The sequence below is a fragment of the Daktulosphaira vitifoliae genome, unplaced genomic scaffold (assembly GCF_025091365.1).
Source record: "Daktulosphaira vitifoliae isolate Bord-2020 unplaced genomic scaffold, ASM2509136v1 Scaffold_5, whole genome shotgun sequence".
NCBI lineage: Eukaryota > Metazoa > Arthropoda > Insecta > Hemiptera > Phylloxeridae > Daktulosphaira > Daktulosphaira vitifoliae.
Genome location: NW_026099576.1, coordinates 1,398,763 through 1,423,253, shown reverse-complemented (window position 1 = coordinate 1,423,253; position 24,491 = coordinate 1,398,763). Strand labels below are relative to the sequence as shown.

The window sequence follows — 24,491 nt, the reverse complement described above, 5'->3', positions numbered from 1 at the left end:
ATAACTTAGTTTCAGATAGTGTGATCATGTTATGAGGAAACAAAAATCGAGAGCAGCAAAAACAGTTATAGAAATAAACAATAATAGAAGAAGAGGAAGATGGAAAAAGAGATAATTGGATGCAATTGAAGGTGATATGACGATTAATAGTGTGTATATAGCTGATGTAGGAGATCATATCAAGAGGAAGTTTAGGATGAGGTTACGCGACCCATAATAGTTGGAATAAAGGTGAGAGCAGAAACTAAACAATCAACTGTGTCTGTTTGTACTAAAATTTGGCGAACTATTAAAATAAATAACTGTAACTGATCATTTCTTAAATTACCTTAGAATTTCCTACTTAAAATTAATTTTTTAATGATTTTCTAAATAATTCAATCTAACATTTGTAAGTCTTATTACTATCGATTTATCATAAAAACATTGCTTATTAATCACAAACCTTGCAGAGCTATTTTTGCTGTCTAGTGTATTAAATTGACTATTTAAAGACACCTCTGAAAATCCATAATGATTAAGTAAAGGAGATGGAGGTCTAAAATAAAAAGTTAAATAATCAATTAAATAATTTTTTTTTATCAAAAGAAAAAAATACTGTACATAATATGTGATAAATTTATAGTTTTTTCGGGTTCATTTGGAAATTGAGGAATAATATTTGCTTTTTCTTTTTCTGGTACACAATGAATGGATTTTCTTATTGAATGCCCAATGTGCTTACTTGGAGATTTCTATATTAAAAGAAGTTTATGTTTATTTATCAATTGAACATTAAATATACTTAACTCGACTAACATAACTTGTATATTCTTTAACATCATGTTCAATTGAATGACTTGATCCAACATTTCCTTTCCAAAAACATTCTTGACACATTTGAAAATTATGACATTTTTGACAACGATAACGAAATCCAATGAAATTATTACATTGACAAGCATTGCATGAAATTGGATGTACAACTAAACATAAGATAATGAAATTAAAATAACTAACTAATAATTAAGTTAAACTATTCAAATTTACGACATAATTTGCAATAATAACAATTATAAAAGTGCACTGTTAAAACAGATTAATAAGCTAATTCTTTTTTCACTTTTTAAAAGTCTTGGTTGTTTTTAAATAACTTGAATTATAAAAAATTTTACTATTAATAATTAAGGCCCAGGATTATATGCATTAATAAATTTTATTTAAGCCACTTTAAAGAGTCTCAAGTTTGTGCAACTTTATCATAGAATTATGCATTAATATAGAAATATTTTCTGTTTTAGGGCTAATGACCCCCTTAATTCCTCTAGATCAGTGGTCGGCAACCTTTTTTAATTCTCGGGCCACATTTACAAATTAAAAAGAATTCGCGGGCCAGATAAAAAAAAAAAATTTATAATTACATTATTTATTATGCAAAAAAATACTATCTAAAACTTAAAATAATAATATGACTTATATAAAATACCCGTACCAAAAACGCAACGTTCAATTATATTTATACAAAATGATATTCAATTAAATTAATCGATTTAGAATTTAAAGCGGGCCGTATTCAATAGCCACGCGGGCCGGATACGGCCCGCGGGCCGCCGGTTGCCGACCACTGCTCTAAATCATAGCCTCAGTAACAACATAAAACTAATTTTTTAAGTCAATTAATAAAAACTTTTTCCTGGGTGATAGTGTGATCAGAATAACTTAACAAAATTTATAAATGCATATTATCTACTATATTTTATTATATTATTATATTTATATTTTTATTAATTAATACTAATAATCAACAAAATAAATGAAGTATATGCATTCATTCTTTAAATAATATATTCATAAAAAATTCCTGCTATTCATTAAAGGTAATAAGGCTTAAAACTAATATGAGTAACCCAATATTGTTTGATGATGTATTTAATAAAGTGAAGCACAGAAAAGTTTGGTCAAAAGCAAAAATAAAATGTAATCACGTTCAATATTAAAGAATTATCTAACTAGAGTATAAATTTTTCTTTAATAGTTGTTAATAAATTGTTGACTGATCTACCACTGAATTTTAATATTATAATGTAATGCTCAACAAGGTAGTTGACTATTATTAATAGAATTTGATACTACAGACTCAATCTATAACATTACTAAAATTTAAGTTCAAATTACGATCATTTAATAAGTGGAAAGATGTCTGGGTGAATTCTATTCTAACTCAATACCAACAAACTCAAATGACAGTATTATGAGACATTTTCTTGGGAAAATGTGTTGATAGTGATTCAATTCAGTCGTAAAATACATCAATGATATACCAAAATATTCAAAAAACTAATAAGTCATACACTCTTAAATGATAGTCAGTGTTATATATGTTATAATTATAAATAAATTAATAATAACTGCAATAAAGTTTTTAAAGGGAATTATCAAAAGGTAGGTCTTTGTACAAAGTTAAATATTTTATCATATAATATTCCTTTATTCAATTTTGATTATTTTGTGTTAGTTGAAAACTGGTAAAGTCTAAACATACTGGATGCCAAACTTGGCTTTGATAACTTTAATGTGTTTCGTCTAGATCGGAGCGATAAAACTAGTGTGTGTATGAGAGATGGCAGAGTAGCTATTTTTGCAAATAAACGATTTGAAGTTGAGATATAGTATTTTAAAAACACTGATTATGTAAATTTTTCAGAGACATAAAAAAAATGTAAAATTATATTCATAATTTTACATTTTATTACATTTATGTAACATTATTGTTGAATAAATGTTAATTTGGATTAAATCATACTTAAATGGTAGAACATAACTAATATAACTATGTAATCTAATCTCATTAGACATAAAAGTTACATCAACTGTACCTCAAGGAGGGCACTTATATTTTTACTCTTTATGGATGACATTAAAATATTTTAAAACATAGTAACTTTTTATTGTTAGCAGATTATTGAAAACTTTATAAGTCCATTTATTCAGTTGAAGATGCACTAGTATAAAAGTTGATTTAAATAACTTTTACACCTGGTACTCATTAAACAGATTAAATGTTGTTCAAGAAAAATGTTATCAAATATCATTTATAAGGCATAATCAAAGATAAATTTTCATAATAAAATTAATAGTTCAGTATCAACGCTAATAACACAAAATAGACTTAGATATATTTATAGTTCAAGCTATTAATCAACACAAATAATATGTGTTTCAAAGCTTTTCAAATATTTGGATTGATATGGTTCAATTGTTCGAAATTTAAGAATCCTGATCGTTTAAAAATATTATATTTTAATATAAAACGTTTATACTAGAATACGGTTCATTTGTTTGGAAGATTAATACATAAAATTTAATGTGTTCAAAATAGGTTATTGTGAATTCATGTAAATAAATAAGCAAAATTGGTTTATCTCTTGAAAAACTAATGAATTATTTTAGTATTAACTCAACTGAAAATTAAATCATGATCTTGGCTTTTCAAGTTACTGAATTTGTTAATTGAACACCCTGAATTACTTAGCCAAATACATTATACATTCTTCAAATAAATAGCTATTTGTGTATTTAACATTTTATTGTGAAATCTACTAGCAAAATTATAGTTTTTGGCTACGATCAATAGAATGTAAGTTCTAGGTAACTCAATAAAAATTTTCGATTTTGATGATAACTTATTTATTTGTAATTTATATACTTGAGTATTTTAGTATAAGATTTTTGATAGTATTGATTGTAAAATAACTGTGATAATTATTTCTATCATAGTTTGTAGCTATTTTGGTTGTAAGAATTGTTAAAATAACTGTTTTGAGCTCATTTCTGATCATATAATAATATGATTAATACAAGTCAAATTAAAAGAAAAATTTAATTTTTTCAACACATGGTTACATAAGAATCCATAGTGTAATTTATTACAATAATTAATATTAGAAAGTTATTAACAAACATTACTAATAATTGGCTAGTATTGTTTGATAAACTGAAGAAGTTTTGGTAAACAAAATAAATATAATTATTTTACTTTTAATTCATCAATAAAATTTTTACCATTTTCAATATTCGCCAACCTATGTAACAAAGGTAACCAAACAAGACAAGCTGGTCCAGGATCTGACATCATTATGTTCATAAAGTCATTAACAGTAACATTGTTATTCTAAAAAAAAAAAAGACGCGTCGACACTTTTTATGAGAGAGAGAAAGAGTTTAATATTTATAATGTATGTATAATTCCATGTATGCATTATACATGGAAATTTAATTTCAGCATCAGTGCATTTCTTAAGCTAATAACAAAATCCCCTGTGAATTTAGATTGTCTCTTAATTATTTTTATTTTTTACTTTTTCTTAGCAACTAATTGAAACATACACTATGATTAATAAGTACCGGGAATGACTCATTTAAACAGCGCGCGGTTGTCATATCCGGTAATTTTTTTTTCTCAAATTGGTACATCCTTATTTGACGTCTCTGACAATTTTGAGCGTTATCACATCATTATTATGTGTTTGACAGCTGTAAACAATAGATAACTTTTTTTATTTCATCGCATTTTACAATGGAAAAATCAGTTGAGCAAAGAATCTGTTTGAAATTTTGTGTTTCCAACGATATTACATGCAAAGATGCATTGGAAATGTTGAAGAAAACATATGGGGACTCTATTATATCGAAAATCAGAACATACGAATGGTATAAAGAGTTCAAAAATGGCCATGAGGTGTGTGAGGATTTGTTGCATGCGGGGCGTCCATCAACATCAAATACCGAAGAAAACGTCGCATTGGTGAAGAAATTAGTTTTAGAAAATCTTCATTTGAGTATAAGAGACGTTGCTGATGAAGTAAAAATCTCTTACAAGACGGCACAGCAGATAATTTCCGATATTATGGGCATGTGACTAGTTGCAGCACGGTTGGTGCTAAAGGAGTGGAATTTACTCCAAAAAGAGCATCGAAAGGGTGTGGTCGAAGAAATGATTTGGGAGTCATCTAACGATCCTACATATCATAACTGGCGACGAGACATGGGTCTACGAGTATGACGTGCTAACTAGCCAGTAATCATCCGAATGGCGTGCTCCCCGTGAGCAAATCCAAAAAAAGCACGCCAAAGTCGCTCAAAAATATAGGTTATGCTCACTGTATTCTTTGATTACCGTGGTGTAGTGCACTTCGAATACTTGTCACACGGCCAAACCATTAATAAGGAATATTACATCGGCGTTATGAAGCGTTTGAGGAATGCAGTGCGTCGTAAACGGCCGGATTTGTGGGCGGCCAACAATTGGATTTTACACCACGACAACGCGCCAGTTCACAAAGTCAAGCTAGTGCAAGACTATTTGATGAAACACGATGTTGAACAACTTCAACAAGCACCGTGTGACATTTTTTTGTTCTCCCGACTGAAATTGCCGCTTCGTGGGCGTCATTTTGAGTCGCTGGATACGATCAAAGAGAATACGAAGAAGGAACTCAAGGCCATTCCGGCTCAGGCCTTCCAGCGCTGTATGGATGACTGGGTTAAGTGCTGGCATCTTTGTATCGCTTCAAATGGAAGAGCTATTTTAAAGGAGATAAAATAAATTTGGAAGAAAATTAACACAATTTTGTTTTATTGACTCATTCCCGATATATATTGATCATAGTGTATTTATCAAAAAAATACTTATATCATCTTATAACTAGTTATAATTTCACAACAAGGAGTTATAGGAGGTTGTAATCCCTTCTAATTGTAAAAAAATGCATAAAATTTCTTTGTCAAACAAAACCTTTCTTTAGCCATAGCTGATCAAAATTTCAAATAACCTACTGGGTTGTACTAATAACTGGCTATTTTTATTGAGAAAAAAATTTGCTTACTGATGATTTGTCAACATAAAGCACTGATAAATTTACATTAGATGTGAATTGTATCTATAGCAGTGTTTCTCAACCTATTTACTGTAGCGACCCCCCTTTTTGAACGAGCCCTTTTTATATTTTTTTTATACACTCGCATAAATAGCAGAAGTACTATAAAATATAAATAATAAATATAAAATACATATATTATTAAAATTATTTTTATTATAATATAGTTAATATACCAAGGATCTTAATGGCTTGGTTGTTGCTGTTCGTTTGAAATTATGTCGTCAATTCTTGGCTTTATAGAGTTTGTTAAGCTAATTCTCATGGTTGCTGAAATGTCCAGTCGGTTTCTAGTTTTATTTTTTTCTGCTGTCAATGTAAAAAATCCATATTTGCACAAATATGTAGTTGAAAATGGAATGAGTACTTAAAATGCTTTTTCAGTCAAACTAAGATATTCATTTTGAACGAATATCCAAAATTTTCCTACTTTATTGTAACTTTAAAAATTCTCGCGTAATCCCATATCTGAACTCAATTCAATCAGTTTCTCTTTATTTGTAAATAAAAATATATTTTAATCTGATTGTACGAACGGATTTATTACCCAATTATAATTTTTAGGGATGTCTTTAGTGGTGTCGAAATATTTGGAAAATTTCTCTTTTAATTTGCATAAGTGTTCTTTAATTATTATACACATTTCATTAATTTCATTTTTTGTGAATATATTTTCCTGGGTCATATTAAAAAAATTCGGAAACATATCAAATATCTCGTTATTAACTTGATTTGTCCATAATACAATTTTTTAAAGAAATGCTTCAATTTTATTGTACGATATAAAAAGATTAGTTTGTGGTCCTTGCATACTTAAATTTATATCATTTAGAATTGAAAATATATCGGAAAGATATGCAAGTTTTGTTAACCATACATTTTTTTTCGAAATAAACACTAAGTGGTGATTTTTTGTCTCTCAAAAATATTTCTACTTCAGTTTTCAGTTCAAACAACTGGGCCAAAACTTTTCCTCTTGACAACCCATCTCTTCACACATTATTTTGAAAATGTGAGTGTTTACGGCACTAGCTCGAATAAAATTTACAATTTTTGTAGATATATTTAGGACATCAAATAGGTTTTTGTTTATATTTTTAGCAGCCAGTTGTTCACGATGAACGAAACAGTGAGTTGATATAATGTTTTTATGAGAAATTGTTTGAACACGAGTGACAAGACCATTGAATTTCCCGGCCATAGCTGCAGCTTCGTCAGTGCAGATACCGTTACAATTAGAAAATTGTTAATTAATTTTTTGGAAATAAAATTAGATAGTATTGAAAATGTCAGTAGAAGTACAGTAAGTTTTCAAATTTAAACTGCAAACTTTACAATGGGGATGTAAACAATGAACAGAAATCGATATGACTGACGAAGTCAAAGAAATTATCATTTCATCAACCTATTATTATATTTATCGATAGTAAACGGCCTAACAAAAGACCTGTTGTTAATAGTTGTTTTTCCGTTTTAATTTATATTTAAACTTCTTATACACAATAACATAAAATGTTATATAATGATATATTATTCTCGTATTATTTAGTATTGTAATATTTATTGATTTAATTATTTGTAATTCGTAATTTTTTATAATGATTTAAATCATATGATAGTGACCCTAAATAACTAGATAACGATACCCAGGTTGAGAAACAATGATCTATAGTACTATATATTTATTAAGAATAATTACATAAAATAAAATACCATTTTTTTATCTGAAATTATTTTTTAATTTAGCACAATTATTTACCATAACAAAAATTTCTGAAGGCAATTTTTCAGTGTATTGAAAAGAAGGCGATTCAAAAACAACAGCTGGTAATGCTAAGACTTCAATTAAAAATTCTCGAAATTTCCAGGCAATCAAATGTCCATTCTGATCACAAATTTGTGAAAAAATATCTACAAAATTAATAAAAAAAAATTAATTTTTAATATCATATTTGTTTAGGAATAGTTGAACAAATTTATCATTGCAAAACTATGGACACATACATAATGTATTAGATGTACATTTATTATATATCATTTAAATATTTTTAATTTATCCCAATGACTTATTTCGAGTCTTATATTTATCAAGAACTTGATAGAATAAGAATTCAGTTACGAACAATTAAAATTAACCATTCTATAAAGTAAATAGTGTTAATTAATTCTCTGAATTAAATAAAAAATGTAATTATAGAATATAAATATGTTTTTTCAAAACATTAAGTGATGATAAATAATTAATAAAAATTGATAAAAGTATTGATCTTAGTATTAGTTAACTAATTTTTCAATAAATATTCAATTGTATATAGTTGCTATTGATTTAACATGTTCATAATATAATATATTTATATTAATATATTAGTTAATATCATCTAGTATTGATATTTTAATATCAATTAAAATAAATTTACTCTAGTGACCTCTAACACCAATAATAGGCATCAAATAGATGTCTAAAAGGTACAAACTAGTAGTGTCTACTAAACATATACACTAAAGATGTTTCTAGATATCTCATATAGACTAAATTTAGATGTGTGTTACATGTTTTATAGTACACATATTACAAATGTCTACAAGGACTCTACAAATGTTTACTCGGAAGTTATATATATTTTGTGAAATGTCAATTTATTCTTTCATAAATGCAAATCTAAATTTATAGTAGTCTATACACAAATTAAAATAACTTTGATTGAATTTAAGGATGAGCTGGTCAAAGGAAAGAATTCAGGAGATGTGTGAAACTATGACAAAAAATATAAGTCATATATTTTGACTTCAGAAGACACCTTTGAAAGCTCTGAACTTGCGTCATTATTGTAATATATATTTTCTTGCAATACAACGCATGAATAAATACTGCAAGTTGACAATTAGTAACTTCATCAGACCCTGGATATATATTTATACTTATGTAAATATTGGCATAAAAACATTTTGTAAAACTTTTGAACTTATCTGGCTATCAAAAAATGTTCAAGATGAATGGGTCAAACTGTAAAAAATGAAATATACTTGAAAACTAAAATTAGTGATTCAATATAATATTACTAATTAATGAGTTTAATATTATAGAGTCATAAAAATAAATCAAAATATAATACTAGTCATTTTTAGATTCAATGCGAAGCTGAGAAAGTATTAATTTTACACTGATGTGTTTTTTTTTTTGCCTGTTGCCATTTTTTAAACATAGACATCAATTAAGTTACAGTGGCTACCAGTTCCAAATATACCATCTATAATTCATAGACATGTAATAATTGCTAAAATATTACAGATAATGAACAACACAGAGAACACCCTGGATTATAAAAACATTAATAATGTACAAAATATAAGATTAAAATCGAGACATCTAATGATAACAGAAAATTTTACTGATAAGGGGAGGATATGTGGAAAAATAGTTGGACAGAAAAGAATATTAATAATAAAAATCTTATAAGTGACCCTATACAAAGAATCGTGTCTTTGATTATCCTGGAACTATAAGTACTTCTTTAAATAGAATACAAACAATGCAGGACAGAAGTAATTACCAACTACATATGTGGAAAATGAAAACTCACATTAGTGTAAATCCAGACTATAAGATATTGTAGAGAAATTTCCACAAATAAAATATAAAGATAATATAAGCACAGGGTAGATAAAGAGGCAGTTGATTGGTTGTGCAATCTTGATTTTGAACATAGATAGAAATAAAGATTATTATTTTATTTATCAAATAATTATTGATTGTAATTTAGTTTAATTTTAAATTCTATTTCTGTGTTAATTATGAATTTTACCCAGTTTCTTTCCACCACTGTGCCTACAAAAAAAAAAATTTGTTTAAAAATACTAGTTCAAAAGTTGATATTGACCAGTTATTTTCTTAATTAGATTATAATAAATAACAAATTAATTAGGAATTTAATTTTTTGAAATGTTTCATTTCAAAAAATTACATTACAATCCATATAAAATATAAAAGATAAACATAAAAAATATTTACATTTAAAAATATCAATAAGTTTCGAAATACTGGCCTTAAAGTTGTTATTACCAGTTATTTTTATAATTAAATCATTATATATTAAATAAGATAATTAATTATTCTTCTCACTCTAATTCATAAAATTCATAACACCAAAATGTCATTTTTTCAAGAGAAAAAATTGAGAATTTACTAAAATTAAAAGTCTTTAGATGTCCCTGAAATCAATGTTTACTATTTACTTTCTAAAGTAAAAATAATGCTTGTTTTAATTATTAAATTTATACGGGAATGATACTCTCCAAATTATTGAAATATTAAGATTAGTTTTTATTTTAGGATCAATCAAAATTTTTGCAGTTTTTAGAGTCTTCATAACTTTTTTTGCTATCATTTTGTTGGTAAAATTGACAATATTCACTCCACATCCCCCCAATATACTAATTAATAATCACCATAGTTTATTATTGTTTTAATATTAATATTACTTACATCGATACTTGTCCATAAGTTTTCCTGAACACATTATAGCTAATGATATTTTAATAGATAACACTCTAATTCTTCCTATTGTTTTGTTTCTATGGTACAAATAAATATAATTTTTATTAATATACAAGGCTTGATAGAACCTATATGGAGACAGAATTAGCATATTATTTATTTCTGAAAATGATTTTAAAAGTAAAAGAACTAGAGCATGTTTATAATTTGGAAGATATATTAGACTGATAAAAAAAAAATTTGATCTTATGACCTCAACTTCATTTTGAATAAAACTTTACTGAAATGTAAATTTGGTGATCTTAATCTAGAATAAAAATTTATTTTTAGAATTTAGTTTTGTTTCTTAGGAATAAGAAAAATCAATTTTAAAACTCAAATAGATACTAAGTCAGAAAAAAATTATTTTTATATAATTTAAATTGTAAAATATCATTTTACCAAAACTGCCAAATATATCTATAAATTTATACAAATTTATCTGCAAAAGTATCTTTGCAATAAATTATAAATATCATAAAAATAAATTATATCACTGTGTATTATAAGTTTAATACCAAATTGCTATAAAATTGTATAAAATAAGCTGCATAACAAACAAATGTGTAATTACAAAATATTTCATTTTTTTCCTAGTATATAGATTTAGAATAAAATATTTTTAATTTATAACTAAATATTCTATTAGCAATGATAGATTAAATAAGACTAATTGTTACAGTTTATTTATATTTACAACATTTTCTCAATTCCCCTAATCAATAGGACATTTTTTTTATGTTTATAGTAATGTTTCCTTTAAAATGCAAATTGTAATTTTTTAACTTTACATTAAAATTAAAACACATTCTTAAACTTTTATTAACTATAAAACTGTTTAATCAAGAGCATAGATAAAATATCACCATTAAATAAATAATTTTAATAATTCTGTGTCTACAAATAAATTAAACTGAACTACTAACAGCGAATAAACTGATATGATCCAGTTAAGTAGCATTATTGTCAGTTGATCAGCATCTACTAATTGTTCACTTGGTAATCGTTTATTAAGATTAAAATATAGACTAGATATTACGTTTTCCAATTTGTATATATCAACTTCAACATGTGATTCTAATATATTTAATCCATTTTCTCGAAAAGCTTCAATAATATTCCAAATATCCAAAATATGCACTAAATAATGTAAAAAAATATGATCATAATTTAATTATTTTTTAATATTGAAAAAATATATATATTTTATAAATCAAAATTATTTTTTAATTGGTGTCGTGTATATTCAATGCAGAATTAGTACATTTTTTTATTTTAAGTGTTAAAATTAAATTTTAAAAACCTTTTATTTTAATAAAGTTTTAAATTTATTACATACCAAAAGTTTGGTCTTTTAATAGTAACTTTACATTACTGAATATATAAGACTTATTTCTACTAATATTGTTATAATTGTCTTAAAGTGCATTGACCAATTATTTACATTAGTTTTTTTAATTTTCCTTCTTACTACTACTTTAATATTTATTAATATCCCGAAAAGGTACATTAATATAATAGAAGATATGTAGGATGGCACTTGTACCAGGGTAAAAAGCGTAGGAGTAACAGAAGGTTTTAGGGTAAAAGTAGGAGTGCACCAAGGTTCTATTTTAAACCCTTACTTATTTTCAATAGTGATGGACAAAATTATTAGAGAAGTACAAGGTACATGTTGTTAGGAGACAATATAGTGTTAATAGGAGAAAATAGAGAGGCAATTAATCAAAGGCTAAAGGTGGAGATCAGCTCTTGAATAATAGGGTATAATAAGTAGGAGTAAGACAGAGTATATTGAGTATGAGTTTGACAAAAGAGAACACGAGGTAGGTGAAATGAGGAGTTCAGTGACAATAGACAAGGACGTGATAGGAGAGGTGGAAAGTATTAAGTATTAAGGATCAGTTGTGCAAAAGAGAAGGGGTATTTAAGACACAGGATTAAGTACGGATGGTTAAAGTGGAGAGAAGCGTCTGGTGTGTTATGCGATAAAAGAATTCCAATGAGGCTGAAAGGTAAATTCTATAAGGCTGTAGTGAGACCAGCTATAATGTATGGTTAAGTGTTGAGCAGTTGACAAAAAAGTAGAGCAAAGAATGAGTGTAGAGAAGAAATATTTTATAAAAACTATAGATATATTAAAAACTTACAGAATAACTTTTTTTGAATATATCGAAGTTTACAAGCAGTTCTATAAGAAGCAAAACGAATTAAATCATAATTCTCAGACTTCATTTCTTGTAACAAATGCAAATAACTATCAGAAAATATTTCTTTCTTATTTGACATCCTAAAAATAATTCAAAGTTCTACATTTAGTAAATTTATTAAATTAATTTATTGGTAAGTAGTTGCATATCTTTCTTATATAAAATTAGACTACACTACTAATTAAAAGGTGTTAATGATTATTAGGGCTATCTTTATATAATAATTTTTTTAATTATGCAACATTTTCCCTCTAAAATTGTTTTAATGCTTACTGTGCAAAATTTGAGACCGATATGATGTAGTTAAAACATGTTAAAAGACAATTGAAGTAGAGTTAGATCAATATATCCTTTGTTATGTTTTAGGGGAGTAAGTAGCAAAATTAAAAATATTGTTATTTTATTTAATTAAAATTCAATAAAAGTAATTATCTAAAATAATATTCATAATAGAATGTAGCAAATATACATGAATATTCATTACATTCTTATATATTATGAGTATTCTTCTAGAAATCATAGGTACAACTAGGATGAAACTTTTGGGGATGCTAAATTTGTTTCATCCCTAAAAACAATTTTATAAAAGAATACATTTAATTTTCAACATTTTTGGAGGGATCGATTCTTTAACTGACAAAGGCTAAAACACAAAGTTGTAACTACAGTAGTAGGCATGGCTTACAGACAGTTATATAAAATAAATAAGAATTTCTTTCATATTTATAAAATTATTTGGTTTACTGAAACTGTTAAATTCTCATTTAAAACTTATTTAATAGAATCATATGCATTCTCTTGAAATTCTCTATGATAAGAATAAATATATTGCAAAAATATATTTAAGAAGGAATAATAAAAAAGTTTCTTATACATCTCTCCTTACCTCCAATTAGAACTTTAAGAACACCACCCCTAAATTTAATATAGATTAGATATTTTAAATCAAGAAACAAAATTCTTACTTAATTAGCTAAGTACAACTTTAGACAGTCACTGTAAAAAATAGATTTGCGGGAAGGTTAGTTAAATAATGTATTGTTCGTCAAAATTGGTCATATATAATTATACAAAAACAATTCAACAATAATGCTTAATTTAAATTAAATAATAAATTTATAATATTATGAAAATAATTAAAATCAAGCACTATGAAAATCATTTGCAATGTTTTCTAGTCAACATAAATAATAAATGTACTTAGTATGTAGTCAATTTTTAGTATTGAAAAAATAAGTTAAAAAATCTAGCAAAGTAATGAATGAGTTAAAATTTTTATCTTATGTGTAGAAAAGTTAATTATATTTAATCAATATAAAATTATATAAAGTCATGTATAATTTAAAAAACCATTAGTACTTATTAAAATATAATGATGATAATTAAATCTAAAGCAATTACACAGAAAAATACATTTTATATAATTTCAGTGTTAATGTATGATAAGAAGCTTATCAGTGTCTATCATATGGTCCATTCTCAAATTAAAACAACAATGATGCATAGCGTTGCTAAACATATTTTTACACCAATTGTACCATATGCAATAATATTATTCTATGGCACGTTTATTATACCATAATAATTAAATATTATAGTTAATAAAGACTTTACTTTCTATTGTTTATTATTTAACCTGAAACATGGTTGTATAGACAAGTTTGTCATCTTCAATGTTTTCAACGCTGGGCCAGCTGAGCCGTTATTGATAGAAACAGGCTATATGTCGCCGGTAGTGTTTAATAGTGATGGGCATAATCGAATGATTTCGATAATCGAATGATTAGTAATCGAGACATTTTCATAATCGAGTGAATCTCTCGAAAAATCACTCGAAGCTAAAATCGTCTGCTCGTATGATAAGAATAATCAACTATTATTATTTATCGAGAGAATCGAAAAATTATTCGAAATATGAATAAATATACCTATAGTAAATAATTATTAATTTAATTTTGCTTTTTTTATTTGTTGGTGTTTATTTATAATTATTATATTAAACTATAATTTAGGAATAATAATAACAATAATATATTAATAATGCATTATTAATAAGTGCTTTAAATAAAAGACAATTTGTTATTTTATTATTTAATAATTATTACCTATATTTTAAAAAAACCGATAACAAATTTAAAAATAAAAACATAAGATAAGGTAGCAATAGCCGGCTTGACCATCATAATTAAAACACCTGATTCCACACCTAATTGATTTTTCATAAATTCACAACTAGTGAGAGAATCAGAACTCAGTAGTTTAATCAGTTCAGGACAAAACTTTGTTCTAATCGTCACATACTTCCCAAAAATGTGACAGATAAGGTGTTCCCATGAGTAGCGATTGAACGAGTTGAAAATAAGAAGACTCGAAGTCAACAATTTAATAATAATTCGACTATAATTTATGCTAAATAAAAACTTAAAAATAGTATTCTCTCGTTTCATCGTTTCATGGACATCATTCGAAATAACTTTTATTCGATTATATACATTTAAAGATCAAGAAATCATTGTTTTTATAATAAACGAGAAATCATTAGAAATAATCACTCGATTATATAATAGATATGATTTCAATAATCGAAATATCTCAATTATATATCTCGATTATGCCCATCACTAGTGTTTAATATAACTATTTTCACTTTAAAAGAACCATTATCAGTTAATTATTTATATTCTATTGGAAATTAATTGTATTGTTATACAAAGCCGTAATTGCATAAAATTTTACAATGTAATTAATTATTACATTTAATTTAATTTTAGCTTCGATGCGTAGCTGAGAAGGTATTAATTTTATATATGTTTTTTTTTGCGTCTGTATACGCTCATTCTCAGCTTTCGCTGACCGATTTTGATGTAAAATAACTATCACAACTTTCAGAATTACTATTAGCTTCGATGCGAAGCTGAAAAGGTATTGGTTTTACTATGATGTTTTTTTTTTTTGTGTGTCTGTTACCACTTTTTCTCAGCTCTCGCGGAACCGATTTCTTTCAACGATATGTCAAAAGATCACAAATCGTATCTAGACGAAGACATTACCCTCATAAATTAAAAAAATTTATCTCGTTCACCGGAAATGGGGGAAACCTCAAAAAAAAATACAAATTTAAAAATCGCTTATTTTCGAAATTTTTTCAATTTTTTTTACTAAAAACTGCCGTAACTTTTTCAAAAATTCACATATCAATATATTTTTTTTTTATAGATGCTTGATATTTACCTATCATTTGGTACATTTTTTTTGTAAATTTAACCCTTTGTCTGCCCACAGGAAGGGATTTAAAATGACAACTTTTTCACAAAAAATTAACTTTTTCAACTTAACTTTTGAAAATGTTCTGGAAGGTCTGACACTTTTATATATATATTAAATTAAAGCTAATGTAATGTTCTTCATTATGGAAAAAAAAATTTGACCTCTGGTCTTCGTGGTGAAAATGGCAACCGAATGCTATTTTCGTGTGAAAATTCTCGATTTCATATTTTACATTTTTTACTTTATTATACTATAACTTATTGAATAGATTTTAATCACTGTCAGATATCATTATACTTGATCCAACTAAGCCACGTCACCACTGTGCTGAGACCCCCCCGTGATGGGTTTTTTACCTTGCATACAATTAGAAATTATATTTGGCTAAAATGAAAATACCACAAATCTCAAGAGAAAAGATGACATGAATCATATTGAAACGTGACAAAAAGTAACTGTTTATTTTTAGCTTCGATGCGAAGCTGAGAAGGTATTGGTTATACTATGATGTGTTTTTTTTTTGTGTCTGTTACCACTTTTTCTCAGCTCTCACCGAACCGATTTCTTTCAATGATACGTCAAAAGATCACAAATCGTATCTAGTCGAAGAAATTACCCTCAAAAATTAAAAATGTTACCTCGTTTCCCGTAAATGGGAAACCTAAAAAAAAAAAAAAATACAAATTTAAAAATCGCTAATTTTCGAAATTTATTCAATTTTTTTTACTAAAAACTGCCATAACTTTTTCAAAAATTCACATATCAATATATTTTTTTTTTATAGATGCTTGATGTCTTTACCTAACATTTGGTATACCTTTTTTGTAAATTTGACCCTTAACCTGCCCACAGGAAGGGATTTAAAATGACAACTTTTTCACTAAAAATTAATTTTTTAAACTTGATTTTTGAAAATGTTCCGGAAGGTATGACACTTTTATATATATATTAAATTAAAGCTAATGTAACATACTTTATCATGCAAAAAAAAAATTTCGGTCTTTATCTTATCTTCACAGTGAAAATGGCTACCAAATGCTATTTTTGTGTGAAAATTTTAGATTTTGTATTTTACATTTTTAACTTTAAAATGCTATAACTTTTTGAAAAATGTATGGATCCATACAATTTTTTCATAATAAGTAGTATTTTTATACATCTTTCATTCGACATACTTTATCTTAATCAGGATATTAATAAGGAACTAGGAGATCATGTAGCTTTTAGAATAATATACCAATTTTTTAAAATTAAACACTATCTAAAGATTTGTATCGAAGCGTTTTTTTTTATAGTGATTTTAAACACTGTCAGATATCATTATACTTGATCCAACTATACCACGACACCACTGTGCCGCGATTCCTGTGCTGGGTTTTTTTTTTTTTTACTTAAAATTGCCAAATCTTTTTTAAAAATGAATGAATCAATATAATTTTTTTTGTAAATATACCTATGATAGCTATTTACCTATCATTTTATATATTTTTGTGAACATTTGACAGCCAACAGGAAGGGTTTCAAAATGGTAACTTTTTTACAAAAAATTAACTTTTTCGACTTAACTTTTGAAAATGTTCCGGAAAGACTGACACTTTTATATATACCTTAAATTGAAGCTAATGTAATGTACTTTCATTTGAAAAAAAAAATTTGACTTTTGGATTTGTCTTGATGGTAAAATTGACTACCGTATTCAAAAATATGCTATTTTTGTGTTAAAATTCTGGGTTTTGTATTTTATTTTATATGAAAATACCTGACAAGGGGAGTACAGATTTTTATAAATACTATATAAATAAAAATTTGATGTAGCATAGAAAGTTAAACTTATTTAAATTTTTTTGTTTTTTGAAGTCGAGAAAATTAACTTTGAAATTTGAATTAGCTTAAATAGCTTATTTTTTAACCGACGGTACCAACGTTCGGTTGTCGAGTTGGTAAAACTTGTGTTTTACAAGCTTGGGGTACGAGGTTCTAAAACCCATCCCGCGTATTGCAATGAATTTTTTGCATTTTTACTTAATTCTTTTTAAGTTAGAATAAATTTTCAACTGCTTTGATTTTTATCTCATTTAGATTCAATAAAGATCAAGCATTACTGTAGATCACAGTAGTCGCCACTCACGAAAAGAAATTTCTTATTCATATTAAAATTATTTTACTATATTTTAAGTTTTAACTTCGATAAAAAGCTGAGAAGATATTTTTTTGTGACTATCATTTATTTTCTCTGCTCTAACTTGACCTACTTTTTTCAACGATACGTCAAATGACTACAATTCGTATCTAGTTGAAGATATTACCATCAAAAATTGAAAAAAATTCTAATTTATCAATTAAACAGTTAGTTATTCCATGTTCTCCATACAGACAATTAAAATCATTCATTTCTAATANTTTATCAATTAAACAGTTAGTTATTACATCGTCTCCATAAAGACAATTAAAATCATTAATTTCTAATGTTTTCAAAATATTTATTAACGAATGAAGTTTGATATGATAGGTTTCAACTACAAAATTAAATCATTTTACTTTGTAATTTAATCAATTTTTTACTGTATTTGTGTGTACTACTACTAGACTATAATATTACAAATTTTTTGGTAAAAAAATGATTGTTAGTTTCTCCTGAATTTACAGTGAATTTTTACAATTATAATCAAATTTTATTATACGCTCAATTGAGTAAATCTTTTTAACAACTTTGTTTTGATTGGTTCATTTAGTTAAAGTAAATCATTAAAATTAATTAAGTTCTGAATATTTCAATTGCAGAATCTTTTCAAACACCAAATNAGTTCTCAATATTTCAATTATAGAATCTTTTCAACAAACAACAAAAGTTCCTAGGAAATTATTACTATTACTTCTATTTAAGTTATCTATTACGATAAAAATGCAAAAAAATATTGAGCTTTTCTGATAAATTTACAATAAATAGTAATTATAAATCTTTTTGACTGCATATCAATCTTAACGATACAATTTTTTTAATTCTCATAATTTTTTTAAAATCTCATAAAACTTGCCAATTGAGCTAAAAGTTATGGTAAAATAAATTTTTTTTTTCATTATAAACATTTACGAAAATCAAATTTAAACGATTAAAAAAATAGGTTAAATATGTCATTTTGCTTATTTTTAACATATTAATAATGAAAATCAGTATTAATTTAAAACAATTTTTTTTGTTCTTAATTATTTTTTTTTATATGTAAATATTATTTTTTAATAATATTAAAACATAGAAGAGATAGAAAAAGTCTAANATTTTTTTTTATATGTAAAAACTATTTTTTAATAATATTAAAACTTAGAAGTTATAGAAAAAGTCTAATTGCACATTGGAAAACATCGCGAAAAGTTGATTTAGAATAGTATATTTTTGTTTCTGATGAAAGTTCCTTGTAGTACAGTGTATAAAACTTATAAATTTGCTAACAGTTATAACTTTATCAAAAGTGACCAAATCAGTATAATTTTTTTTTATTTAGATGCATGTCTTTATCTATCATTTGGTTTTTTTTTATAAATCTAACCCTTTACCTGCCCACAAGAGGGATTCAAAATAATAACTTTTTTTTTTTTAGTTAAAGTNTAATATATGAATATATACTAATTATAATTATTAAATTTAGTATGAAATTGATATTTAATATTGTAATTTAAACGGAGAAATTATAAAAATAATAAAGAAGTTATATTTTGCTTTACTTTTACGTGTATGAAAATTTAAAGGGCTTGATACAATAATTTTAATAAAAACTGTTTGTTACTATAAATAAATGCACTGGAATACAAGGAACTTTCATCAGAAGCAAAAATATACTTTTCTAAATTAAATTTTCGCGTTGTTTTCAAATCTGCAAGTAGACTTTTTCTATCACTCCTAATTTTTTATATTATTACTAATTATATATAAAATAATAATTAAAAGAAAAAAAAATTTGTTTTCAAATTATTACTGATTTGATTTTTAATATGTTAAAAATAATCAGTCCAAATTTTCATTTTTAACCTATTTTTTTGGTTCTTTAAAGTTGATGAAAAATTTTTGATAAAGATTTATGAAAGTTTATAGTAAAAATAATTGAATATATTACCATAACTTTTAGCTCAATAACAAGTTTAAAATTGACATCTAGGCCAGTCAACAAAGGAAAAATTAGTTAAAAAATTCCCAACCAAATTTTGTTTTATTAATAGTTGAATTAAAATATGTATAATGGCATACTAATAGTCCTCATTGATTGAAATTTAGCTTTTTTTTTACAGCCTCGGAAAAGTTCAAAAATATGAGCTTTTTTAATTTTTTCAACAAATATTTAACTTACAAAAAGAAGTTTCATACATAAGTTGTTTAAAAGACAATTATAAACAAAATTATTTTATATTTCATTTAAACAAATATTTTTCGAGTTACATTACATTTTATATGAGTACTAAAATTTATATTCCATTTTTTTCATTTTACGGTTACTTTTTATCATGTTATACAGTAGACACAATGTTATAAATGCATATGTGTGTATGTGTGAGTTTTTTTATTTATAGTATCATTTAAGTGTAGTGTATATTAATATACAACCGATAGAGTAGGTAATTGATTTGACACTATATTGTTTAAGCCCAACTAAACGCTAAATTGTACATTCCCAAACAACAATCATATAATGTCAATTACCACCGGAATTTCTGGTAATCTTTTTCTTTTTCTTTGCCTTAATCCCAACTATTTGGGGTCGGCCAACCTTATCCTAAGCTTCCACTTGACACGATCTCCCACATCTTCTACGCTCACAACAGCTGTCCTCATGTCGCATTCAATAACATCCCTCAATCTCTTTTTTTGGTCTTCCTCTACCTCTTCTTCCTTCAAAATTCATTTCTATAACTGTTCTTACAGCTTCCAATTCTTCTCTCCTCATAACATGACTAAATAATCTAAGTCTATTTTCTGTTATCTTATCCACGATTGACGCAACACTTATACTTCCTCTTATATGCTCGTTGCTTATCCTATCTTCTCTAGTCAGTTCACTCATCCAACTAAGCATTCTCATCTCTGCTACACTTATTCTCTGCTCTACTTTCTTATCAACCGCCCAACACTATGAACCATACATCATAGCTGGCCTCATAATTTCATACTGAATTTAAAAACTATAATTAGTATTTATTCATATATTATATTTTAAAATCAAAGAACTACTGATCAGGATATAATTAAAGAAATAAGAGTTGATGTTGCTTTTGTAATTATCCACCAATTTCTTAGAATTAAACAATATCTACAGATTTGCATCGAAGCGTTTCTTATGATAGTGATTTTAATCACTGTCAGATATCATCTATACTTGTTCCATCTATGCCTCGTCCACACTGTGCTACCGTTTTTTTTTTTTATGTCTGAAGTGATGGGATCCTTGATATTTATTGAAGTTATTAAATCTAAATGAGATAAAAATCAAATGATTTGAAAACTCAAATAAAATGCAAAATATTAATTGCTACAGGCGGATTCGAACCTCTTGCCCTTAGCGTGAAAAACCCAAGTGTTACCGTTTCAGAAACCGTACGTCGCATTCGTCACTTAATGAAAATGGAAATTTAGCTAGTTCAAATTTAAGTTATTTTTCTCAACTTCAAACATACAAAAATTGAAATATGTTTAACTTTTTATACTATGTCAAGTAGATTTATATAATATTTATGAAAATCAGTGTAATCTCCTTATAATAAAATAAAATACAAAACCAAGAATTTTATCACAAAAATAGCATATTTTTGAAACCAGTTACTATTTTCACCATGAAGACAAAATTAAGTCCGAAATTTTTTTTTTCCATAATACAGTATATTACATTAGCTTTAATTTAAGATATATATAAAAGTGTCAGTATTTCCGGAACACTTTCAAAAATTAAATTGAAAAAGTTAATTTTTTTTGAACCCCCCCTGTATATTAGGAAAATAGTCCGATTTAAAAAAAAAGGATGTCGAATGAAAGAAGAATATAAATATCATTTAGTTTATTAGCTTTAATTTAAGATATATATAAAAGTGTTATACTTTCCGAAAAACTTCAAAGATACAAAAAAATTGAAATATGTTGAACTTTTTATACTATGTCAAGTAGATTTATATAATATACTGGACCGAACTATGCCATGTACCTACTGTGCTAGGTTTTTTAATTCTTTTTGAGTTAAAAAAAAAGGTTTAACTCATTTGATTTTTATCTCATTTAAATTCAATAACTTCAATAAATATCAAGGATTCCGTTACTGTAGTCTCCTCTCGTGAGAAGAAATTCATATTAATATTATTTTACTATGTGGTTTTTTTTCTTGTAGCTATAATTTGTTTACTCAGCTCTCATTTGACCTACTTTTTTGACAATTTTTTTTTTTAATTAAACACTATCTACAAATTTGCATCGAAGCGTTTTTTATGATAGTGATTTTAAACACTGTCAGATATCATCTATACTTGTCTCAACTATGCCACGTCCATACTGTGCCGCGATCCCACTTGGCTACCGTTTTTTTTATTATATTTTTTATTCTATAACTAAAAAATAATAATATATTTATATTAATAACAAAATCATGTGTTTGAATTATTAGACCTCTATCGCCATTCTGTTTTAACTACATGTACCAAAATTAGCTCAGCTCTAGCTTAACCATTGTTCCAAGAACAAAGAAATATTAAATTATTAACGGATTCTTTAATAAATCCGCAACAAACCTATATCTAATGCATTGTACTTTAAGATAAAAAAAGTAAAACTAAGAAATATCGTTTTATAAGTTATCCGATATTAAATAAAAAAAACCATACAATTTTCTGTAAAAAAAACTGATTTTGAATTATTTTGCATAACAACCAAACCCAAACCAATTCTACATAGTTTAAAACCAAATAAAATTATAGCTTATTTAATGTACTACATGACTTAAAAAAGCAGAAAGCCGTTCCAACGACTTTTCTTCTTTGAGTAATACAAGTACAATTTTAAATTATATTAAATTATGATATGTGTTGATTAGCACATTTTACTTAATATTGAGAAAATGGCCTTATATATATTTTGTTTGTCTGTGTTTTCTAATAATTAAATTTCATTTATTATTATTTTTGTAATGACTCGACTTATCTAGAAATTTGAATAATAAATATATTCAACAGAATTTATTAGTATCGTTTATCCACTCATGATTACGTCATGTGTTAAGTTTATCTAAAATCTATAGGTGAAACTCATTATACCCATCACGTGATAATAACATTGAAATAACTATTTAGTATTTATATTATCAAGAAAAATAGCGCCTACATTATTCATCTTTAGAGTAGTTTTTCAGTCATAATTATGATAAATAATTATTGTATTTTATAGAATATTTCATGTTTCTGAATTTTCAATTACTCAGATTTATTATAATACAATTAAGTACATGAATATATTTTTTAATTTTTTTTTATTCAATTTTTATTTTTGCCTTAATAAGTCTATTATAATTTATATATTCATTAATAATAGTATTTATACTTAGTATTTTGCTTGTGTTTAATTAATTACTTATACATTATCATGAGTAAGTATTTAAATTAGTGTATTTGTGTAAACAAGTAAAATAAATACATAAGTTTAAATAACAAACAGTTTTACATGTGAAATTTATTGTAATAATTTATTTATTTTAATTACATTGGTTATATTTACAGGACATGTCATACCTTTAATAGAAAATCTCACTGCTGAGATATTTAAAAATAAATTAACTTAAACTATATAATTATGTTTAACTAGAAAAATAGATCTTTGAGTTAATTTATCCTGAAACGTCAATAAGTATTTTCAGAAAGAGTATGTATCTATTCATGTGTAATTTTTCAGTTTTTAGTAAAAGCATTTATTATAGATTCATTATAAGTCATTTTTTAGTATACTGAATTATCTTAAAATATATTTTAAGATCGAAGTGAGTTTATTGATTTTTAACAATTAATGGAGCTTTTTTAATGATTCTAAAGCAAATAGTTTGAAAAACTTATATTTTTTTTGTTATTTGAATGTTTTATAGTCTCAAATTACTATATCCTAGATTATTTAGGTTTGTATATTATTAATATGTTATTTTGAGATATTTTAGAGTGAAGGAATGGTGTATGAATATTTAATATTGAGTTAAGCGTTATATGCATCTCTTTAAGATTTACTAGTGGAAAAAGAAACTTATCTAAAACGAATCCTGAACTAAATTGGTTTGTAAAATTAAAGTGTCACCCAAAATTACTGAACAACATTTAAAGTTTAATGATTAAAGTACTCTTAACAGGGCCGTATACAGAATATTATTTCAGGAGCAGTCTAAAATATGTTTACATATATAGTGTGTTTGGTTGAGTTTATATATATGTATATTTACAAAAAAATTAGGGCGTGGAAAGTATGGTTTTTTCTGTTTTAAAATATCAAATATTAGAAATGTATATATGGCTTGATGTAGAAAAGTCAATTTTTTATTATAGTTCAAAATTCTCGTCATA

At 25.6% G+C, this 24,491-nt stretch overlaps 2 protein-coding genes across 9 annotated transcripts in view; one reads left to right on the top strand and one right to left on the bottom strand.

Annotated features, from left to right (window-relative positions):
* The window catches only part of LOC126908333 (dystrobrevin beta-like), a 33,682-nt gene extending 19,690 nt beyond the window's left edge, over positions 1-13,992 (bottom strand). For 3 of the 8 annotated variants that reach the window (XM_050690301.1, XM_050690300.1, XM_050690299.1), the window contains exons 1-9: positions 13,625-13,992; positions 12,600-12,739; positions 11,376-11,589; positions 10,399-10,538; positions 7,675-7,826; positions 4,042-4,150; positions 790-965; positions 604-734; positions 446-538 (exon numbers count right to left, since the gene is read on the bottom strand). In XM_050690301.1, coding sequence (XP_050546258.1) covers positions 446-538; positions 604-734; positions 790-965; positions 4,042-4,150; positions 7,675-7,826; positions 10,399-10,538; positions 11,376-11,589; positions 12,600-12,738 — 1,154 coding nt within the window. In that variant the 5' untranslated portion in view covers position 12,739; positions 13,625-13,992. The other 5 variants (XM_050690305.1, XM_050690304.1, XM_050690307.1 and 2 more) reach the window with 5 other exon arrangements.
* A 9,339-nt stretch (positions 13,993-23,331) lies between these two features.
* LOC126908346 (methanethiol oxidase) overlaps positions 23,332-24,491 on the top strand; it is a 35,511-nt gene continuing 34,351 nt past the window's right edge. The window contains exon 1 of the mRNA XM_050690337.1: positions 23,332-23,536. Within this exon, the coding sequence (XP_050546294.1) occupies positions 23,533-23,536 (4 nt within the window). The 5' untranslated portion in view covers positions 23,332-23,532. The remainder of the gene's footprint in view (positions 23,537-24,491) is intronic.